Here is an 18,184-nt window from a genome sequence, read left to right on the forward strand (position 1 = left end):
AGAATATGTGTACGGACTTCCAGGGAGCGCAAAGAGTATAATTAGTGTTCATCATTGAAAGGGTTAACAGCAGGGGACACTTCTTCTATGTCTCATGTGCTGTTAAACACAAACCTACCTCCTCCGAACAGGGCCGTAGCTAGGGGGGGGGGCCAGGGGGGGCAGCTGCCCCGGGCGCCGACACCAGGGGGGCGCCATCACAGGGAGCAGAGAGAGAAGGATCCCAGTGGATGAGGCAGCCTGGAAGCGTCCTGCCCTCTGTCAATGTGGGAAGGCAGGGGACGATTTTTACTTCATCAACAGAGGTATTTCCCATACTGTACTGTCTCCTGGCTGCTGTTTAGCTATAATTTGCGCAAAATAGCTGCATTTTTACCGTAATTTTGCGCAAATCAGGGCTGAACAGCAGCCCTGGGGGTATTACTGCTGTTGTCTCCGCTGCTGAGTGGAGGTGATCGAACATCGGGAAATCCTAGGTTCTATAGAACTCGAACATTAATGAACCTGCCACATTAGATTACTGATGCCTTCCAAGTTCGTGGGGAAGGAGGAGACAGCCCGGGTATCGCCTGGAATTCCGGAATTCCAGTCAGTACCCGGGCACTCTCCTCCTTCCCCATGGACCAGGCAGGCATTAGCAATCTAATGCGTCAGGTTCGTGAGTGTTCGAGTTCAATCGAACCTAGGATTTCCAGAGGTTTGATCAACTCTACTGTTGAGCATACCTGTGCATTAGGAGACCACACCACAGAATCACATTACACTGGGGGTCACACTGGAGATAGGTCAGAAAGCTTCGCTTCCTAATTCACAGGTACAGACAGCAGGGAGCAGAGACAATGCCGCCTCCACAGGTACAGACAGCAGGGAGCGGAGGCAACGGCGCCTTCTCAGGTACAGACAGCAGGGAGCGTAGTCAATGGCGCCTCCTCAGGTACAGACAGCAGGGAGCGGAGACAACCTCCGTTAAGGGACCAAATTTTAAATGGGGGAAAAATGGAATTACTTTAAAAAATGCTGATTGAGCCCAGAGCTGCCTGATAATCATTCTTCATAAAAACATTCCAGGTACACAGTAAATATGACATTATTTATCCCATAGTGCTGCCAGGAGAGATGAGCGAATCACTCATCAAAACTTCATAAAAAAAAATATATATATACTGTATATGTTATATACCAGCAGTGAAAGGATGACATGGGACATGGGCCCCCCTGTGCTTACTGTGCACACAGAGGGGGGATGCAAAATTGAATCTTTGCCCCGGGTGCAGGAGACCCTAGCTACACCTCTGCCTCCGGATATCGGCTAGACTCTAAGCCGTAACTGGTTATACTGAGGATGACGTAGGATGCTGCTCGCCTGTGGAGCTCATGCACAATCAAGCTCTCGGACCAACAGCAGCGCGATGGGCACCATTTTAAAAATAAAATTGAATGCACATTTGTTATAAGCTGTTCATGACTAATGGTGTGTTTACACAAACAAATTTATCTGACAGATTTTTGAAGGCAAAGCCAGGAATAGATTTGAAAAGAGGAGAAATCCCAGTCTTTCCTTTACGACCTGTTCTGTTTTTATAGTCTATTCCTGGCTTTGGCTTCAAAAATCTGTCAGATAAATCTTTCTGTGAAAATGCAGCATAAGATAAATAGGTTTCAGTGATAACAAAGGTAACCATCCCTCATAGTTTATTATGTAATTCATTTAATTATCCATTCCATGTCTGTCCTAATATGGACATCTGTCCAGCAGTGTCAGCTCAAATTGGATAGTGTCAGACAGTATAGGTACGTGCCTCCAATTGGTAACACCTTGTCTGTTGTTCAGTCATAGATTTTAAGATTTTAACCCCTTCAGGACGAGGCTAATTTTCGTTTTTGCGTTTTCGTTTTTTTCCTCCTTGTGCTTAAAAGGCCATAGCACTTGCATTTTTACACCTACAGACTGACCGAGCCCTTATTTTTTGCATCACTAATTGTACTTTGCAATGGCAGGCTGAACTATTGCATAAAATATGCTGCGAAACCAGAAAAAAATTATATGAGCAGTGAAATAGAAAAAGAATTGTGTGTTTTTTCATTTGGGGGGGGGGGGGGGGGGGGGGGGAGTCGTTTTTACGCCGTGTGTCCTATGGAAAAACTGACAAGTTGTATATGGTTCTCAAGTCGTTACGATTACAATGATATTTAACATGAATAACTTTTCTTGTATCTGATGGCCTAAATAAAATAAAAAAAATTCAAACTATTAACAAATATATGTTCCTTAAAATCGTTCTATTCCCAGGCTTATAGCGCTTTTATCCTTTGGTCTATGGGGCTGTGTCAGGTGTCATTTTTTGCGCCATGATGTGTTCTTTCTATCTGTACCTTGATTGCGCATATGCGACTTTTTGATCGCTTTTTATTACAATTTTTCTGGATTTGATGCGACCAAATTTTTGCGCTAACGCCGTTTACCGTGCGAGATCGGGAATGTGATTAATTAATAGTTTGGGGCGATTACACACGTGGCAGAGGGAGGGGGCTTTTTATTGACAACAACGCTTTATTTTTTTTTACACATATACTAGAAGCCCCCCTGGGGGACTTCTAGTATATATTCACTGATCTCTCATTGAGATCTTTGCTGTATAGTAATACAGCAAAGATCAATGAGATCGGCACTCGTTTGCTTTCGGCTGCTGCAGCCGTAAACAAACAAGTGCCGAGCCGGGGTCGGCGCCATCTTGGAGCGGACCCCGGCCGGCATCAGTTACGGAGATCGCTCCTCCGGGACAACGGGAAAGGGTTAAGTAAGAATAAGAGCCATAAAAAAGATGTCCTGCTACAATTGTTATTTTAAGTGCATTGCATGTACACTGCTCAAAAGAATAAAGGGAACACTCGAATAACACATCTTAGATATGAATGAATGTGCTGACAAAATCACACACAAATCATCAATGGTAATCAAATTTATTAACCAACGGAGGCCTGGATTTGGAGTCGCACACAAAATTAAAGTTAAAAAACACACTACAGGCTAATCCAACTTTGATGCAGTGTCTTTAAAACAAGTCAAAATGAGGCTCAGTATTGTGTGTGGCCTCCACATGCCAGTATGACGTCCCTACAATGCCTTTGCATGCTCCTAATGAAGTTGCGGATGGTCTCCTGAGGGATCTCCTCCCAGACCTGGGCCTAAGCACCCGCCAACTCCTGGACAGTCTGTGGTGCAGTGTGTTGTTGGTGGATGGAGCGAGACATGATCTCCCACATGTGCATCTGGGGAATAGGCGGGCCAGTCCATAGCTTCAATGCCTTCATCTTGCGGGAACTGCTGACATGAGCTCTAGCATTGTCCTGCATTGGGAGGAACCCAGGTCCAACAGCACCAGCATATTGTCCCACAAAGGCGTCTGAGGATCTCATCTCGGTGCCTAATGGCAGTCAGCCTACCTCTGGTGAGCACATGGAGGGCTGTGCGGTCCTGCAAAGAAATGCCACCCCAAACCATTACTGACTTCCAAACTGGTCATGCTGAAGGATGTTGCAAGCAGCAGATCGCTCTCCATGGCGTCTCCAGCCACATGTGATCAGTGTGAACCTGCTTTAATCTGTGAAGATTACAGGGTGCCAGTGGCGAATTTGCCAATCCTGGTGTTCTCTGTCAAATGCCAAGGGTCCTGTCCGGTGTTGGGCTGTGAGCACAACCCCCATTTGTGGATGTTGGGCCCTCATACTATGCTTGTGGAGCTTGTTTGTAACTGTGCAGACACATGCGCAATTGTGGCCTGCTGGAGATCATTTTGCAGGGCTCTGGCAGTGCTCCTCCTGTTCCTCCTGCACAGAGACGCAGGCAGCGGTCTTGCTGCTGGGTTGTTGCCCACCTACGGCCTCCTCCACATCTCCTGGTGTACTGGCCTGTCTCCTGGTAGCGCCTCTGGAGACTACACTGACAGACACAGCAAACCTTCTCACCACAGCTTTCATTGATGTGCAATCCTGGATGAGCGGCACTACCTGAGCCACTTGTGTGGGTTGTAGAGTCCGTCTAACACAGGTTTGAAAGCACCACCAACATTCAAAAGTTACCAAAACATCAACCAGAAAGCATAGGTACTGAGAAGTGGTCTGTGGTTCCACCTGCAGAACCACTTCTTTATTGAGTGTGTCTTGCTAATTGCATGCGAAATTGATTGCCAATCAGTGTTGCTTCCTAAGTGGATTTCACAGAAGTTTGATTTATGCTGCGTTTACACGGAACAGTTATCGTTCGAATTTGCACGATAACGATCGAATTCAAACGATAATCGTATGTGTAAATGCAGTATACGATCAAACGACGAGCGAGAAATCGTTCATTTTGATCTTACATGTTCTTAAATTGTTGTTCGCAAAAAATTCGCAGATCGTTCCGTGTAAACAGTCTTTCACCGATTTTACCTATGTGCGAGATATTCTTAAGCGATTGCAAAACGATTTTAGGTATGATATATTATTCCGTCTAAACGCTGATCGTTATAAAAAAAAAAATTGTTACTTCGAAATCGCTCATCGTGCGATCGGGCAAATTATCGCTATGTGTAAACCCAGCGTTACTTGTAGTTGTTAGTGTTCCCTTTATTTTTTTGAGCAGTGTATTTGCAAAAACAGGTCAAGACTGCTGACAGGTCCTATTTAAGCCATGGGGTTTTTTGTTATTTTCAAGTCTACGTTTTTATGTGAATTCATTAAAATTTACAAAAAATTTTCATAGGTGAAAATAGCAGAGTTTTCCAGAACACCAGAAGACTTCCTTAAGAAATATGAAGAGTTAAAGTCAAAGAACACACGTAATCTTGACCCACTAGTATATCTATTCTCCAAGCTTACGGATGACAAAGAGGTATGGCAGTAGTATCAAAAAGTAACAATGAAGGACTTAGTGTATTTACACTTTGTTGTGAGTCATGTTTTTAAAAATAATTTTTTTAAGGGAATCTTTTGGCTCTTTAGCAGGTACCAAACTACAGATCCTTGTCGATAGGTGCTAGGGGGGTAAAATTATTCTTACCTTTACAGTTAAAGGGGAACTCCGGATAAGAAAAACTTGTTTTCTATTAAAAGTTATATAGATGTGTCTATACAATGTAAGGCTAGGTTCACACTATGTAACTGTGCGGCTGTATTTTTTATGCGGCTGTAAATGTGCGGATGAAACTACGGTCGTGGGAAAAAATAGACATGCGGCTCAAAACATACGGTCATTTACTTGGAAATCTGGTTCAACTAAAAATAACAAATAAAATCTTAAGAAAGTGATGCAAACACCTCTGTAATGCATCTGGGAAAGCAGGGAAACAGTTTACATGAATTGCTAATACCGGGGTTTGCGATCCTCTGCAGTAATGCCGATGTCTCTCATGGTTAATATATTAAAATAATAAAACACATTTTCGTTGTAATAAAGTCCCTTTCGTTGTTCAATAATTAAATTTAAACTAATCCATCATTTTGCAATTAAATATACTGTTAAAATAAATATATATATAAATGTATATATATATATATATATATATATAATTATTTTTTGACAGTATATTTAATTGCACAATGATGGATTCGTTAAAATTAAATTATTGAATAACGAAACTGAATTTATTTCAACGAAAATGTGTTTTATTAATTAAATATTAATTAGTACAGGAAGCTCCATAAGCCGTTAATTCATATTGCCGGCAAAAGAGCATTCTGTACTAATCATCACTTTACTTTAATGAAAACATCAAATGTTTCTTCTAATTATGTTATTACAATAGCATTATTAGAAGAAACATTTAGAATTATATGTGCGCTCAGCTGATTGGCTGATCGGCTGAGCGCACATATAATTAGCGGGTCCGCAGCACAGTGACTTCATTGTGCTGCGGACCAGCGAAGAGACAACATCAGGGTGAGTATAGAGCTCTCCCCACCCCCTCCCCAGCACTGCACCCCTCCCAGCAAGGAAGGGGGGTCACTTAACCCCTTCCTTGCTGGGATGGGTGCAGTCAGACGTCAGTCTGGCCCCCAAGGGGTTAAGGGGGATGCAATACATCCTCCCTTAACCCCTTGGGGGCCAGACTGTAAGCAGCGATCTGTAAAGATGCTGCATACTGTAAGGAGCACAACACCGCTCACAATGATGGGTGTTGTGCTCCTGTTTGTGTGTTTTTGTGTGTTTCTCCCTTTTTGTTTTTCAGATATCGGTATCCTGGGGATTACGTCGGATTCCGTGGACTACGTCGATGACCAGCGTTTTTTTTTTTTTTTTTTTAATAAAATGGTCAATGAGGGGTGTGGGGGTGTTTTTATTTGAATAAAAATTTTTTTTAACTTGTGTCTTGTCTTTATTTCTTTACTTTATAGACTTAGTAGTGGAAGCCGTTGAATAGACGGAATAAAATGGCTAACACTAACCCCCCATTATTACCCCAGTACCCAATGCCACCAGGGGTACTGGGAAGAGCCGGGTGCCAGTGGTCCCGGAGCGTCAAAATTGGCGCTCCTGGACCAGGCGGCAGCAGGCTGGTAAGATTTAGGCTGGGGAGGGCCTAAAACAATGGCTCTTCCCACCCTGGTGTTACCAGGCTGCTTTGGTTTTTAACCCGGCTGGTTATAAAATTAGGGGGGACACTATGCGTTTTTTTTAATTATTTATTTAAAAAAAACCCGCATAGGGTCCCCCTATTTTTATAACCAGCCGGGTTAAAAACCAAACGACAGCAGCCTGGTAACACCAGGGTGGGAAGAGCCATTGGTTTAGGCCCTCCCCAGCCTAAATATTACCAACCTGCTGCCGCCCGGTCCAGGAGCGCCAATTTTGACGCTCCGGGACCACTGGCACCCGGCTCTTCCCAGTACCCCTGGTGGCATTGGGTACTGGGGTAATAATGGGGGGTTAGTGTTAGCCATTTTATACCGACTAACACTAGGCCCCAACTTAGTAATGGATTCCGTCTATTAGACGGCTTCCACTACTAAGTCTATAAAGTAAAGAAATAAAGAGAAGACACAAGTTAAAAAAATTTTTTATTCAAATAAAAACACCCCCACACCCCTCATTGACCATTTTATTAAAAAAAAAACAAAAAAAAAAAAAAACGCTGGTCAACGACGTAGTCCACGGAATCCGACGTAATCCCCAGGATACCGATATCTGAAAAACAAAAAGGGAGAAACACACAAACAGGAGCACAACACCCATCATTGTGAGCGGTGTTGTGCTCCTTACAGTATGCAGCATCTTTACAGATCGCTGCTTACAGTCTGGCCCCCAAGGGGTTAAGGGAGGATGTATTGCATCCCCCTTAACCCCTTGGGGGCCAGACTGATGTCAGACTGCACCCATCCCAGCAAGGAAGGGGTTAAGTGACCCCCCTTCCTTGCTGGGAGGGGTGCAGTGCTGGGGAGGGGGTGGGGAGAGCTCTATACTCACCCCGATGTGTCCTCTTCGCTGGTCCGCAGCACAATGAAGTCACTGTGCTGCGGACCCGCTAATTATATGTGCGCTCAGCCGATCAGCCAATCAGCTGAGCGCACATATAATTCTAAATGTTTCTTCTAATAATGCTATTGTGATAACATAATTAGAAGAAACATTTGATGTTTTCATTAAAGTAAAGTGATGATTAGTACAGAATGCTCTTTTGCCGGCAATATGAATTAACGGCTTATGGAGCTTCCTGTATTAATTAATATTTAATTAATAAAACACATTTTCGTTGAAATAAATTCAGTTTCGTCATTCAATAATTTAATTCTAACGAATCCATCATTGTGCAATTAAATATACTGTAAAAAAATATATATATATAAATATACATTTATATATATATATTTATTTTAACAGTATATTTAATTGCAAAATGATGGATTCGTTAGAATTAAATTATTGAACAACGAAAGGGACTTTATTACAAAGAAAATGTGTTTTATTAATTTAATATATTAACTATTAGAGGCATCGGCATTCGGCATCATTGCCGGCTATTTTTGAAGTACTCCGTACGGACCGCCTGTCAATCCACGGCCGTGTTTCCAGCCGCAAACAATGGTCTTGTTCATTTTTTACGGGTCCGTTTACGATAGGGCCGTAGATTCATACATAGTGTGCACTGTGCAGCCGTATATCGTATACTTTCCAGCGTACGCATGAACCACCAAAAATACCGCCGCACAATTACAGCCGCAAATACAGCCGCACACTTACATAGTCTGAACCTGGCCGAATACTTTATCTGTACGGTTCTGCCACACTGGTAGCTGATAGAAATCTAGGAAGTGAAAAAAAATGGCCTCTGTGCCAATTTACATTGTCTCCTGCTCCTTCTGCTATCCCCCCTTAGGAGACAAATATTCCATGTCTCTGTCTCACATTGTGTGTGTTTGCTGATGATGCAGACGAGGCAGGCATGATATCACAGGATGCTTGGCTGGATAACCCAATCTCCTGGGAACTGATCAACCAGGAAGGAAAGAAACACAAAACAGAACCCCCCCCCCCCCAAACAAATGGATTTTTGGTAGTTTCAAAACTGGGATAGACAGGTAAGTAATGCTCCTGGTGAGACCCACATGACCGCAATTAGCAGGAGACACCTTAATGCACATGTTTTTTAATCCCTCCTGTTTTTTCCCATTCTGTTTGCTGCAGCTATGGTGAGTGTAATACCTTATCCAGACTTGTGCTGCTTGGGGGCGACCTCCGCCGGCAGTGCTGGCCGGGTTCTGGTGTGGTGTTTTTGGGTCTGGTCCTGTGGCATGGGGGTCGCAGGGCTGTCCCATGGCCTCCGTTCCCTGGCTGTGCGCGCCTGCGGGGTTGGTGGCCACTGACTGGCACGGTGTGGACTTAGTGTAGGGACCCATGTGTATCAGATACCGGCACGAGGTACATGGGGCAGTATGGCTTGATCAATTCATACACAAAATTCTGATGTGTTTTTTTATTTAGCCTAGCGGCACTAGTATCAGCCATAGGTGTGAGGTGCAGCACTCTGTTTCTTCCCTGAACCGTAAGTAATGCTCTATGCTTTTGCAGAAGTTTCAGTTTTTTGAACCTCTACCTGGAGTTGACTTCAACAGTCATCATAAGTCATCATAAGTCATAATTAAAAAAGTGCCTTTTTTTGTTGACGGCTGGAGAGTTGAACTGGTGGTGCTAAGACTAGGTTCACACTGCGTTTTCAGCATCCGTTTAACGGATCCGTTTTTTTGCAAAAAACGGATTGCAAAAAAACGGATGTATTCGTGTGCATCCGTTTTTGATCTGTTTTTCCATTGACTTCCATTATAAAAAAAAAAAAAACGGCTCAAACCGTTTTTTTTTTTTGACGCACAATAAAGTACTGTTGACACTACTTTTTTGACCGTTAAAAAAACTGATCCGTTAAACGGATGCTGAAAACGCAGTGTGAACCTAGCCTTAGCTGCACCTACCCTACATGATTGATGTGCCGGAAGTGGCTGTATGTCAATAAGTCAAAGTCTGCAGAGAAGTAAAAGCTTGGTAAGTTAAGAATGGTTTGACTTCAGTAAGCAGGCTTGCTGGATGTGTTTCGGAGCACTAGCTCCTCCTTGAATGGCAGAATATTCGAATACATTCAAGGGTTAGCTTTCAAGTGTCTCTATCAATGAAGACAAAGCAATTGCTTTAGAAGTACATGGCAGGCTCAGAGACCGTGATATGTCTTTTGGTTGCTATAGCAGTCATCAGAACCCTTCAGTCATGGGGATGCTGAAAGGCTATGGTCACGATTGACTGCATCATCTACTAGGTTAAACTGCCAAAACTAGCAATCGAGTTTTACCTAGAGAAATATATGTAATATATCGTAATACGTAATAAATCCCATTCTGGGTTTTCTGTGCACTTCAATTGTCTTTTTCCCGGTACTAGGATGTTACCCCAATGATTGTGGGGTCATCAGTATACATTTATGACCTTTGTGGTCATATTTTAAGTGTTTTTAATCTTTTTGTGGTGTGTCCTTTGTACCTAATAAAGATTTATAATACTTTGATATCATATTTGGTGTGTGCATCCATTTATAGAAGGACTATGAAGAAAATGCATATGCACAAAAAGGTAGCACATCAAGAAAAAAAATCTTTATATAAATAGCCTACAGTACACAAGATATATACAAAACAGGAGCAGTAAACCTAAAGCCCTAAATGCCACTCAACATTAAAAACACTAAAATGTCATCCTTGGTCCAGCTGACGTCCCAGCCTGCACTCAACATCCTACCTGACCCTGGACTCAGCACATGAGTACAATGCAAGAAAAAAAATCTCCAAACTATTTTTTTTCTTGCATTGTACTCATGTGCTGAGTCCAGGGTCAGGTAGGGTGTTGAGTCCAGGCTGGGACACCAGCTGGACCAAGGATGACATTTTAGTGTTTTTAATGTTGAGCGGCATTTAAAGTGACACTGTCATCCCCCTTGTGCATTCTGACATCTCTACACAGGTGTAAAGGGTAAATTTAGCGTTTTTCATACCTTATTTCATATTATACGTCATGGTGTTTGTTTAAGTAAAAAGTGTCCTTTTATGAACTGCAGATTGTATCAAGCGGGCGTGGCCTCGCGGCATTAGCGCCTCTTAGCCCCGCCCACAACGACACCCCTTAGCGCCCATTGGTTGGCCGGCGAAAAGGGGGTGGGGTCTAGACCTTTCGGGCAGCGTGTTCCAATGGGCGGTGAGGGGGCGGGGCCAACTGTTGTGTTGTGGGTGGGGCTAAGGTGCTTATGTCACGAATCCCCGCCCACTTAACACAAACTGCAGTTGATAAAAGATGACTTTTTACTTGAACAAGCACCATGACGTATGATATAAAATAAGGTATGAAAAACGCTTTACACCTGTGTAGAGATGTCAGAATGCAAAAAAGAGGTGACAGTGTCACTTTAAAGCTTGTCTTCCTAAGTTTACTGCTCCTGTTTTGTATATATCTTGTGTACTGTAAGACTATTTAAATAAAGATTTTTTTCCTTGATGTGCTACCTTTTTGTGCATATGCTGTTTCTTCATAGTGTGTGTTTCTTATATGCATTGGTTTAGCATTGAGGTTATAGGGTGGTGCCCACTATACTCTCTGGCATACTGCATTCATTTATAGCATATATGTTTTTTTTTTCTTCTTTGGATATTATTTCAGTTTTTATGTGTTTGAGGTGCACCCAGTTTTCTCATTTAGCATTGCCCACTGTGTTTTTTCTTGATATATGTAAATTGGGACTTTTTTCTTTTCCTAGACCCTTCAATTTCTGCTTCAGAATGCTAAAGACAGAGCGGAAGTCACTAACATTACAGCTGTTAGTAGTAGTCTCTCTATTGGTCCTAGCACTTCAAAGATCTCCATGCAAGAGCTTGAAGAGTTACGCAGGCAGCTTGGAAGTGTAACGGCTTCAACAACTAGTGGCCCCCAGGTAATGCTTACCTCTTTGACATGACCTTCAAATAGTAGATTGATATTATAGTTGTGGGAAAGTTAAAGGGGTAGTGCGGCGCTAAACATTTATTCACAAAATAACACACATTACAAAGTTACACAACTTTGTAATGTGTGTTATGTATGTGAATGGCCCCCTTCCCCGTGTCCCCCCCCCCCCCCCCCCACGCTAGACCCGGAAGTGTGGTGCATTATACTTACCGCATTCGTGTCGCTCCAGCCGTCCCTAATGCCGGCCCCCCTCTGGCGCTTCATCAGCTGCTCATCCGCAATTGGCTGAGCATAGCTGTGCATTCCCAGGGGTCTTCTGTTGGTGTTATTGAATATTCCTCTTAACGCTCCCAACGCTGCAGCATTGTCCTGCTTTAGTCAGTGATTGGCTGAGCAGGCTGTCACTGCCAAAATGAATCTGTTTCTGAAGTGGCTTTTTACAAAAGCTTAATTAATAATTATACATAACAATAAAAAGAAGCATACAAATAAAACTCATAGATTGTCCGATATCTCATTAACAATACATAATGACAAAAAACAAAGCACCTTTTTATTTACAGATCATTTTAACATGCAGTTTCCCCTTTGCCTGCACTAATAATTGTATAAACCCTTTATCCTGCCCCTGCTGTTCTCTTCCTGGATGCTGGATGACTGTATATGAGCAGCAGTGTAATATGAAGATATCCTGTATAATATCCAGCGAAAAAGTCATCTTTGAATCCAGAGCACTTCTCAGTGTTAAGACATAGATGATATAACAGCAGCAGCAGCTGTATTCATTCCAGTACCCTGTGTGTACAAGTTATTTATAGTGTCCCTGGTTTAGCCCACTAAGGGCACGTAAACGTTATACCTATTGTGCCAGTTGCCTAGTAAAAGGCACGTGATACCTATTGTGCCAGTTTCTCAGTAAAAGGCACGTGATACCTATTGTGCCAGTTGCCCAGTAAAAGGCACGTGTAGCTATTGTTCCAGTAGCCTAGTAAAAGGCATGTGTAGCTATTGTTCCAGTAGCCTAGTAAAAGGCACGTCATACATACTGTTCCAGTAACGTTCGTACAGCATGATGCGCGCCAATAACGTGACGCTCTACGTACGCACATTGGAATCATGTATGTAACGCTGCGCAAGAAATACAAAGGAAATGTGTGAACATTGCCGTAAACATTCGTAAAGCGTTCGCAAATTTTTTTCATTCGCAACTGCGGAGAGTGGCATTATACTGCGATTTTGGGGTGTTGGGTGCACCCAGGCATGCTCCCCCTGATTTCACAGTGTCATTCCGGAGGTGTTTGCATCGTTTAGGGAGGTTTCATGGGGGACTTGGTGACCTCCAAGTTGTCGAATTTGGATTTCCAAGTGCTGAGAATTTTTTTCACCTCTCCTCCGTTGTATTTTTGCTGGCATTCTATACTGGAAGAGAGAGAGAGTTCTGCACTAAGCAAGGAGAAAGGCACAGATCCAGGAAATTGCTTCTAATGAAGCAAATCGACACTGTCACAAACTACACACATAGATAGATACTGTAGATAGATATAAACACAGTTTGGCTTTTAGATTTAGTTTTGCAGATATTAAAGGGGTACTCCAGCGGGGGGGGGGGGGGCTATTTTGGGATCTGGCTGGGGAGGAGGTGGCTGAGAGAAAAGACGGCCACTCACCTCCCTGGCTCCAGCGGCGGGTCCCATATCGCGGCGCTCCAGTCCCCAGTTCCCGGCCGCTTCCTGGTGTCTGACGTGGGCTCGAGACGTGACTGATCCCGCCTCTGTCACTGACTCCAGGAAGTGGCCGGGAACCGGGGACTGGAGCGCTGCGATACGGGACCCGCCGCTGGAAAAGGGGAGGTGAGTGGACGTCTTTTCTCTCAGCCACCTCCTCCCCGGCCAGATCCCAAAATAGCCCCCCCCCCCCCCCCCCCCGCTGGATTACCCCTTTAAATTCAATATCCTAGTTTGCACATTATGTAAACCTTGCAATTCATAGCTGTCAAATATGCTACCTAAATCAGTTAATTAAATTTGGCCTCTTTACCACCCTCCCTCCTATGTTAGACCTCTAATCAAATGTCATCCACAGTGCTTAAATTTTACAGATATTACAGATGTAGTACCTTGATCAATAAATTTATCTTGAGTAATGTACAACAAATATAATGTACAACAATGTTGACAAAAAATGTTGACTTTGGGAGAACAATGGTTATTAAATCTCCTATAGTTGTCTAAACGTGTAGCAATTGTTCTTATATAATCTTTCTGTCCTTTCAGCCAGTGGAGATTTTACGGAAACAGCTGAGAGACAAACTAAACAAGAAGAGTGTTGGACAACTAATTCCGGTGTTTCCACAATGGGTGTATGAGCGACCAGCTCTGATAGGGGATTTCTCTTCCCTGTCCAGTGCAAGTACAGATGTCACAGTGCCAATAGGTTTGTCTGACTGTACTAATAACATAGAATCATTTTATCCTTTAACCCTTTAAGGACATGGCCCATTTTCGTTTTTACGTTTTCGGTTTTTCCTCCTTGTGTTTAAAAGGTCATAGCACTTGCATTTTTCCACCTAGAAACCCACATGACCCCTTATTTCTTGCGTCACTAATTGTACTTTGCAATTACAGGCTGAATTTTTGCATAAAGTACACTGCGAAACCAGAAAAAAATTCAAAGTGTGGTGAAATTGAAAAAAAAAACGCATTTCTTTTATTTGGGGGAAATGTGTTTTTACGCCATTCGCCCTGGGGTAAAACTGACTTGTTATGCATGTTCCTCAAGTCGTTACGATTAAAACGATATATAACATGTATAACTTATATTGTATCTGATGGCCTGTAAAAAATTCAAACCGTTGTTAACCAATATACATTCCTTAAAATCGCTCCATTCCCAGGCTTATAGCGCTTTTATCCTTTGGTCTATGGGGCTGTGCGAGGTGTCATTTTTTGCGCCATGATGTGATCTTTCTATCGGTACCTTGATTGCGCATATACGACTTTTTGATCGCTTTTTATTACATTTTTTCTGGATTTGATGCGACCAAAAATGCGCAATTTTGCACTTTGGGATTTTTTTGCGCTGACGCCGTTTACCGTACGAGATCAGGAATGTGATTAATTAATAGTTCGGGCGATTACGCACGCGGCTATACCAAACATGTTTGTTTATTTATTTATTTATTTATTTGTTTACTTTTATTTAAAACCTGGGAAAAGGGGGGTGATTCAGACTTTTATTAGGGGAGGGGGATTTTTACTATTAACAACACGTTTTTTTTTTTTTTTTTACACATATACTAGAAGCCCCCCTGGGGGACTTCTAGTATATACACTTTGATCTCTCATAGAGATCTCTGCAGCATAGATATGCTGCAGAGATCCATGAGATCGGCACTCGTTTGCTTTCGGCTGCTGCAGCCGGAAACAAACGAGTGCCGAGCCGAGGACGGCGCAATCTTGGACGCGTCCCCGGCCGGCATCAGTAACGGAGATCGCTCCTCCGGGACAAGGTCCCGGAGGAGCGATCTCCCCCACTAGACACCAGGGAAACGTTGCCTCCGGTAATCGGAGGCAGCTGTCAACTTTGACAGCTGCCTCCGATTAGCTAATTAGCGGGCACGGCGATCGGACCGTGCCCGCTAATAGCGGCGGTCCCGGGCTACACGCGGCACCCGGGATCGCGGCACTTCAAAGCGGGGCCGCCGCGCGGCCCCGCTTTGAAGTGCTAATGAGGACATAGGACGTACCGGTACGTCCTATGTCCTTAAGAGGTTAAATGTTTTTATTTTATAAAATAATAGCATATCATTAAATTATGCCATTTTTTGATGGTCAGAAAGAGTCTGATCTATGGAACTGTTCTGTTGTGGGTCAATGGGTCAAACTTGTGATTTAGCACTGTGCCCTTACCACAGTTTTTTCCATCACCTATTGTGATGGAAATATAATGTGGTCTAATTTATAGGACTAGGCCCAGCTGGATATTTCTGCACAGTTTGGTGGTCTGGAACACCACTATGCAGACCTTTCAGTAGTTTTTTGCGATATAAATTAAATTGTAGAAAAGGGCTTCCTGTCCTGATTTTTATAAATGTCAGTTTTATTGCGATCTCCCCCTCTTGCATCAACTATTTTAATAACCTACAAATCACCTCTAAAAAGCCTATGTACGTTCGTTCAGCTAAGTCCACGTAATCCATGCGCCTTTGTGGTTCTCCTTGTGGCCTTAAACTAGGATCCACGCTTTTGCCAGTTGGCCAGCTGATAACATCACTAATAGCAGCCAGGAGACTATCCCTGGCGTCATTTCTGCTTCTTTCAGCTGACTCACAGATCTGGCAAGTGTGCTGTCATACCCACCTCAGGATCTTTGCTTGCTGGATTAAGGCAGAGCAGTTCTTGCAACCAAGTCTGCTGGAAGAAGCAGGAATGACAGTACACAAGCTAAAAGTGTTATCCCAGCTGCCTCTAGTTACAGTCTGCATTGGCTATACTGCATTCGCTATATGGGCTGGGCTGAATGTACAGACCCCTGCCGGTCAGTTAATGCATGTGGCCATGATCCAGCTAGCCTAGTAGTGTTAATTGGAATTGAAGCTGGGCTTTTGCAGCCCGGTGGAGCACCCATGGACTTTCAGACCTCATTTCCATTTATATTTAAAAGTCTTGTTTCGCTATGCAGAGGTGACCAATTGCAATAAGATACATCAGGTCATTCAGTGTAGGAAACCCTTTAATTTATGCGGCAAGAAACTACTGACAGGTATGCTTTGAAAAGAAGGCACAAGTACAACGAAGATACACCTGTAGTCAGAAGACTGTTAGTTACTTACTAAATTTAAATAATGGAAGTTCTCTCCCTAATCAATAACACCTCCCGAGGAAGCCGGTCAGGTGAAAACGTGCGGCGGGCCTGAGATGGGGCTCTGTCTTGTCCACTGGTTACATGTTACAGCTAGCATTTATAGTGCAATGCTTTTTTCATGCTTAAATATTATGTGATGGTGACTGCTGTTATAGCTGATACATATTTGTGATCATGTCAACAATCTGCTATTTATGAATTGTTTGTCTGGCACTATATGCACTTTATTTGTACCATTATCAGTAATGTAATTTATACCACATACTTGCCGGCTGCTCTATTTCATGTACTGTTTCATCATAATGTGGATGAGGGGGACCTGGCACATGTACGCACTTTGTTGTTTTTAGGGGTATAATGAATTTTTAACTGTTTTTAATTGGATAGATGTTTCAATAATGTGTATGATAATTATGACTTGGTGTACTTGCATTTGTTTTTTTTGGGAGGGCTATACTTACAAGTACAACACAGGTTAACCCTATTGATCAAATTATGTCAAACCCCTTAAATTTTCTAGAAATTCTACCATGTGGAAGTCAAAGTTTTCTTTAGGTATGTGTTCTTAATTGTTTCATTTTGACTGTTTCACCAGTGTGTCTGTTTTTTATTTACTTTAGGAGCTCTTCCTCTACCCTCCCAGGAGGCAGTTATAGTTGAGGATCTACTATATGTTCTGATTGGAGTTGATGGACGATATATTACTGCACAGCCCATAGTGGGACATCAGATACACTCTTTTGTAGTAGACCCACACCTAGATATGTCTATAAAAGAACTTGTAAACCGGATATTACCTGTGGCTGCCAGCTATTCTACTATTACCAGGTACTAAAACTAATTCACAATAGGTGTTACCACAACATAATATGACTTTTTTCTATATAATTGTATTCTATACTTGAAAATGAAATCAGTGTTATGTAATTCCATTGTCATTTTTCTTACCTCCATTGAATTTTTGTTAGCAATTTAATCCGTTCTGGCTGACTCAATTCATGTACAATCTTTGCTTTGAATGGTGGTACAGTGCCAGGGTATGTATTTAAGGACTCTATGAAGTCAGTGCTACAAGGGACCTTCGTACAAGAGATAAAGTAAAAATACATACATGCCAACTAGGACAAGATATAAAGGAGAGCGTGGTAGAGAAAGAAATGGCTCATGTGAGGGAAAATGCCCCTAGCACACTGGCCCACTAAAAGAAGCACATGAATCATGGAAAACGTATCTTCTAGAACAGGTGGACATTAGACAGATGTTTATGAAGTAACAATACTATGATGCCAGGGAAACAACAGGCAGACTACTAGCAAGAATGGCGCAGGCCTAAAAAGATAATGCCTATGTACATAGTTTGGTAACAGATATTGGGAGGATTTTGGATCATACAGAACTAATCTTCCAGGAATTTGAGACTTATATGCCTCTAGAGCTAAATATACCATGAACCAACTTAATACCTACCTGGAGAGTATTGCTTTGCCCTCACTATGTGAAGAGGACAGGGACTCCTTAGAGGCTCCAATCTCGCTGGAGGTGGTAAAAGGTAAAATGATGGCCTACCCATTAAGATTTTAAAGAGGAGTTATTACTTAAATTGTATAGCTTTGATAATAGCAGCCTGCCACAATCCTTATAAAAAGCTGTTATAGTATTATATGTGGGTAAGGACAAACTTCTACCTACTAGATTGTCACAGGTTTAATTCACACAGACAAAGCAGTGTTCTATAGCGATTAATTTGAGGCGTATATTTTTAAATATTCAGTCTCAGTCTCAGAGCTGCAGGATAAAACTATATTCTCGTTAGCCCCCACAAACACATTGAATGGGGGTATCTGTGACCGGTCTTACAAAAATTTG

The 18,184-nt window shown here is 42.6% G+C and overlaps 1 protein-coding gene across 7 annotated transcripts in view; it reads left to right on the forward strand.

The window, feature by feature from the left end:
• The window catches only part of TUBGCP2 (tubulin gamma complex component 2), a 273,496-nt gene that overhangs the window by 96,186 nt on the left and 159,126 nt on the right, over positions 1-18,184 (forward strand). For all 7 annotated transcript variants that reach the window (XM_069980752.1, XM_069980751.1, XM_069980755.1 and 4 more), the window contains 4 exons: positions 4,745-4,873; positions 11,268-11,441; positions 13,729-13,888; positions 16,939-17,146. In XM_069980752.1, the coding sequence (XP_069836853.1) occupies positions 4,745-4,873; positions 11,268-11,441; positions 13,729-13,888; positions 16,939-17,146 (671 nt within the window). The remainder of the gene's footprint in view (positions 1-4,744; positions 4,874-11,267; positions 11,442-13,728; positions 13,889-16,938; positions 17,147-18,184) is intronic.

Source organism: Dendropsophus ebraccatus, chromosome 8 (genome assembly GCF_027789765.1).
Source record: "Dendropsophus ebraccatus isolate aDenEbr1 chromosome 8, aDenEbr1.pat, whole genome shotgun sequence".
In the NCBI taxonomy this organism is placed as follows: domain Eukaryota; kingdom Metazoa; phylum Chordata; class Amphibia; order Anura; family Hylidae; genus Dendropsophus; species Dendropsophus ebraccatus.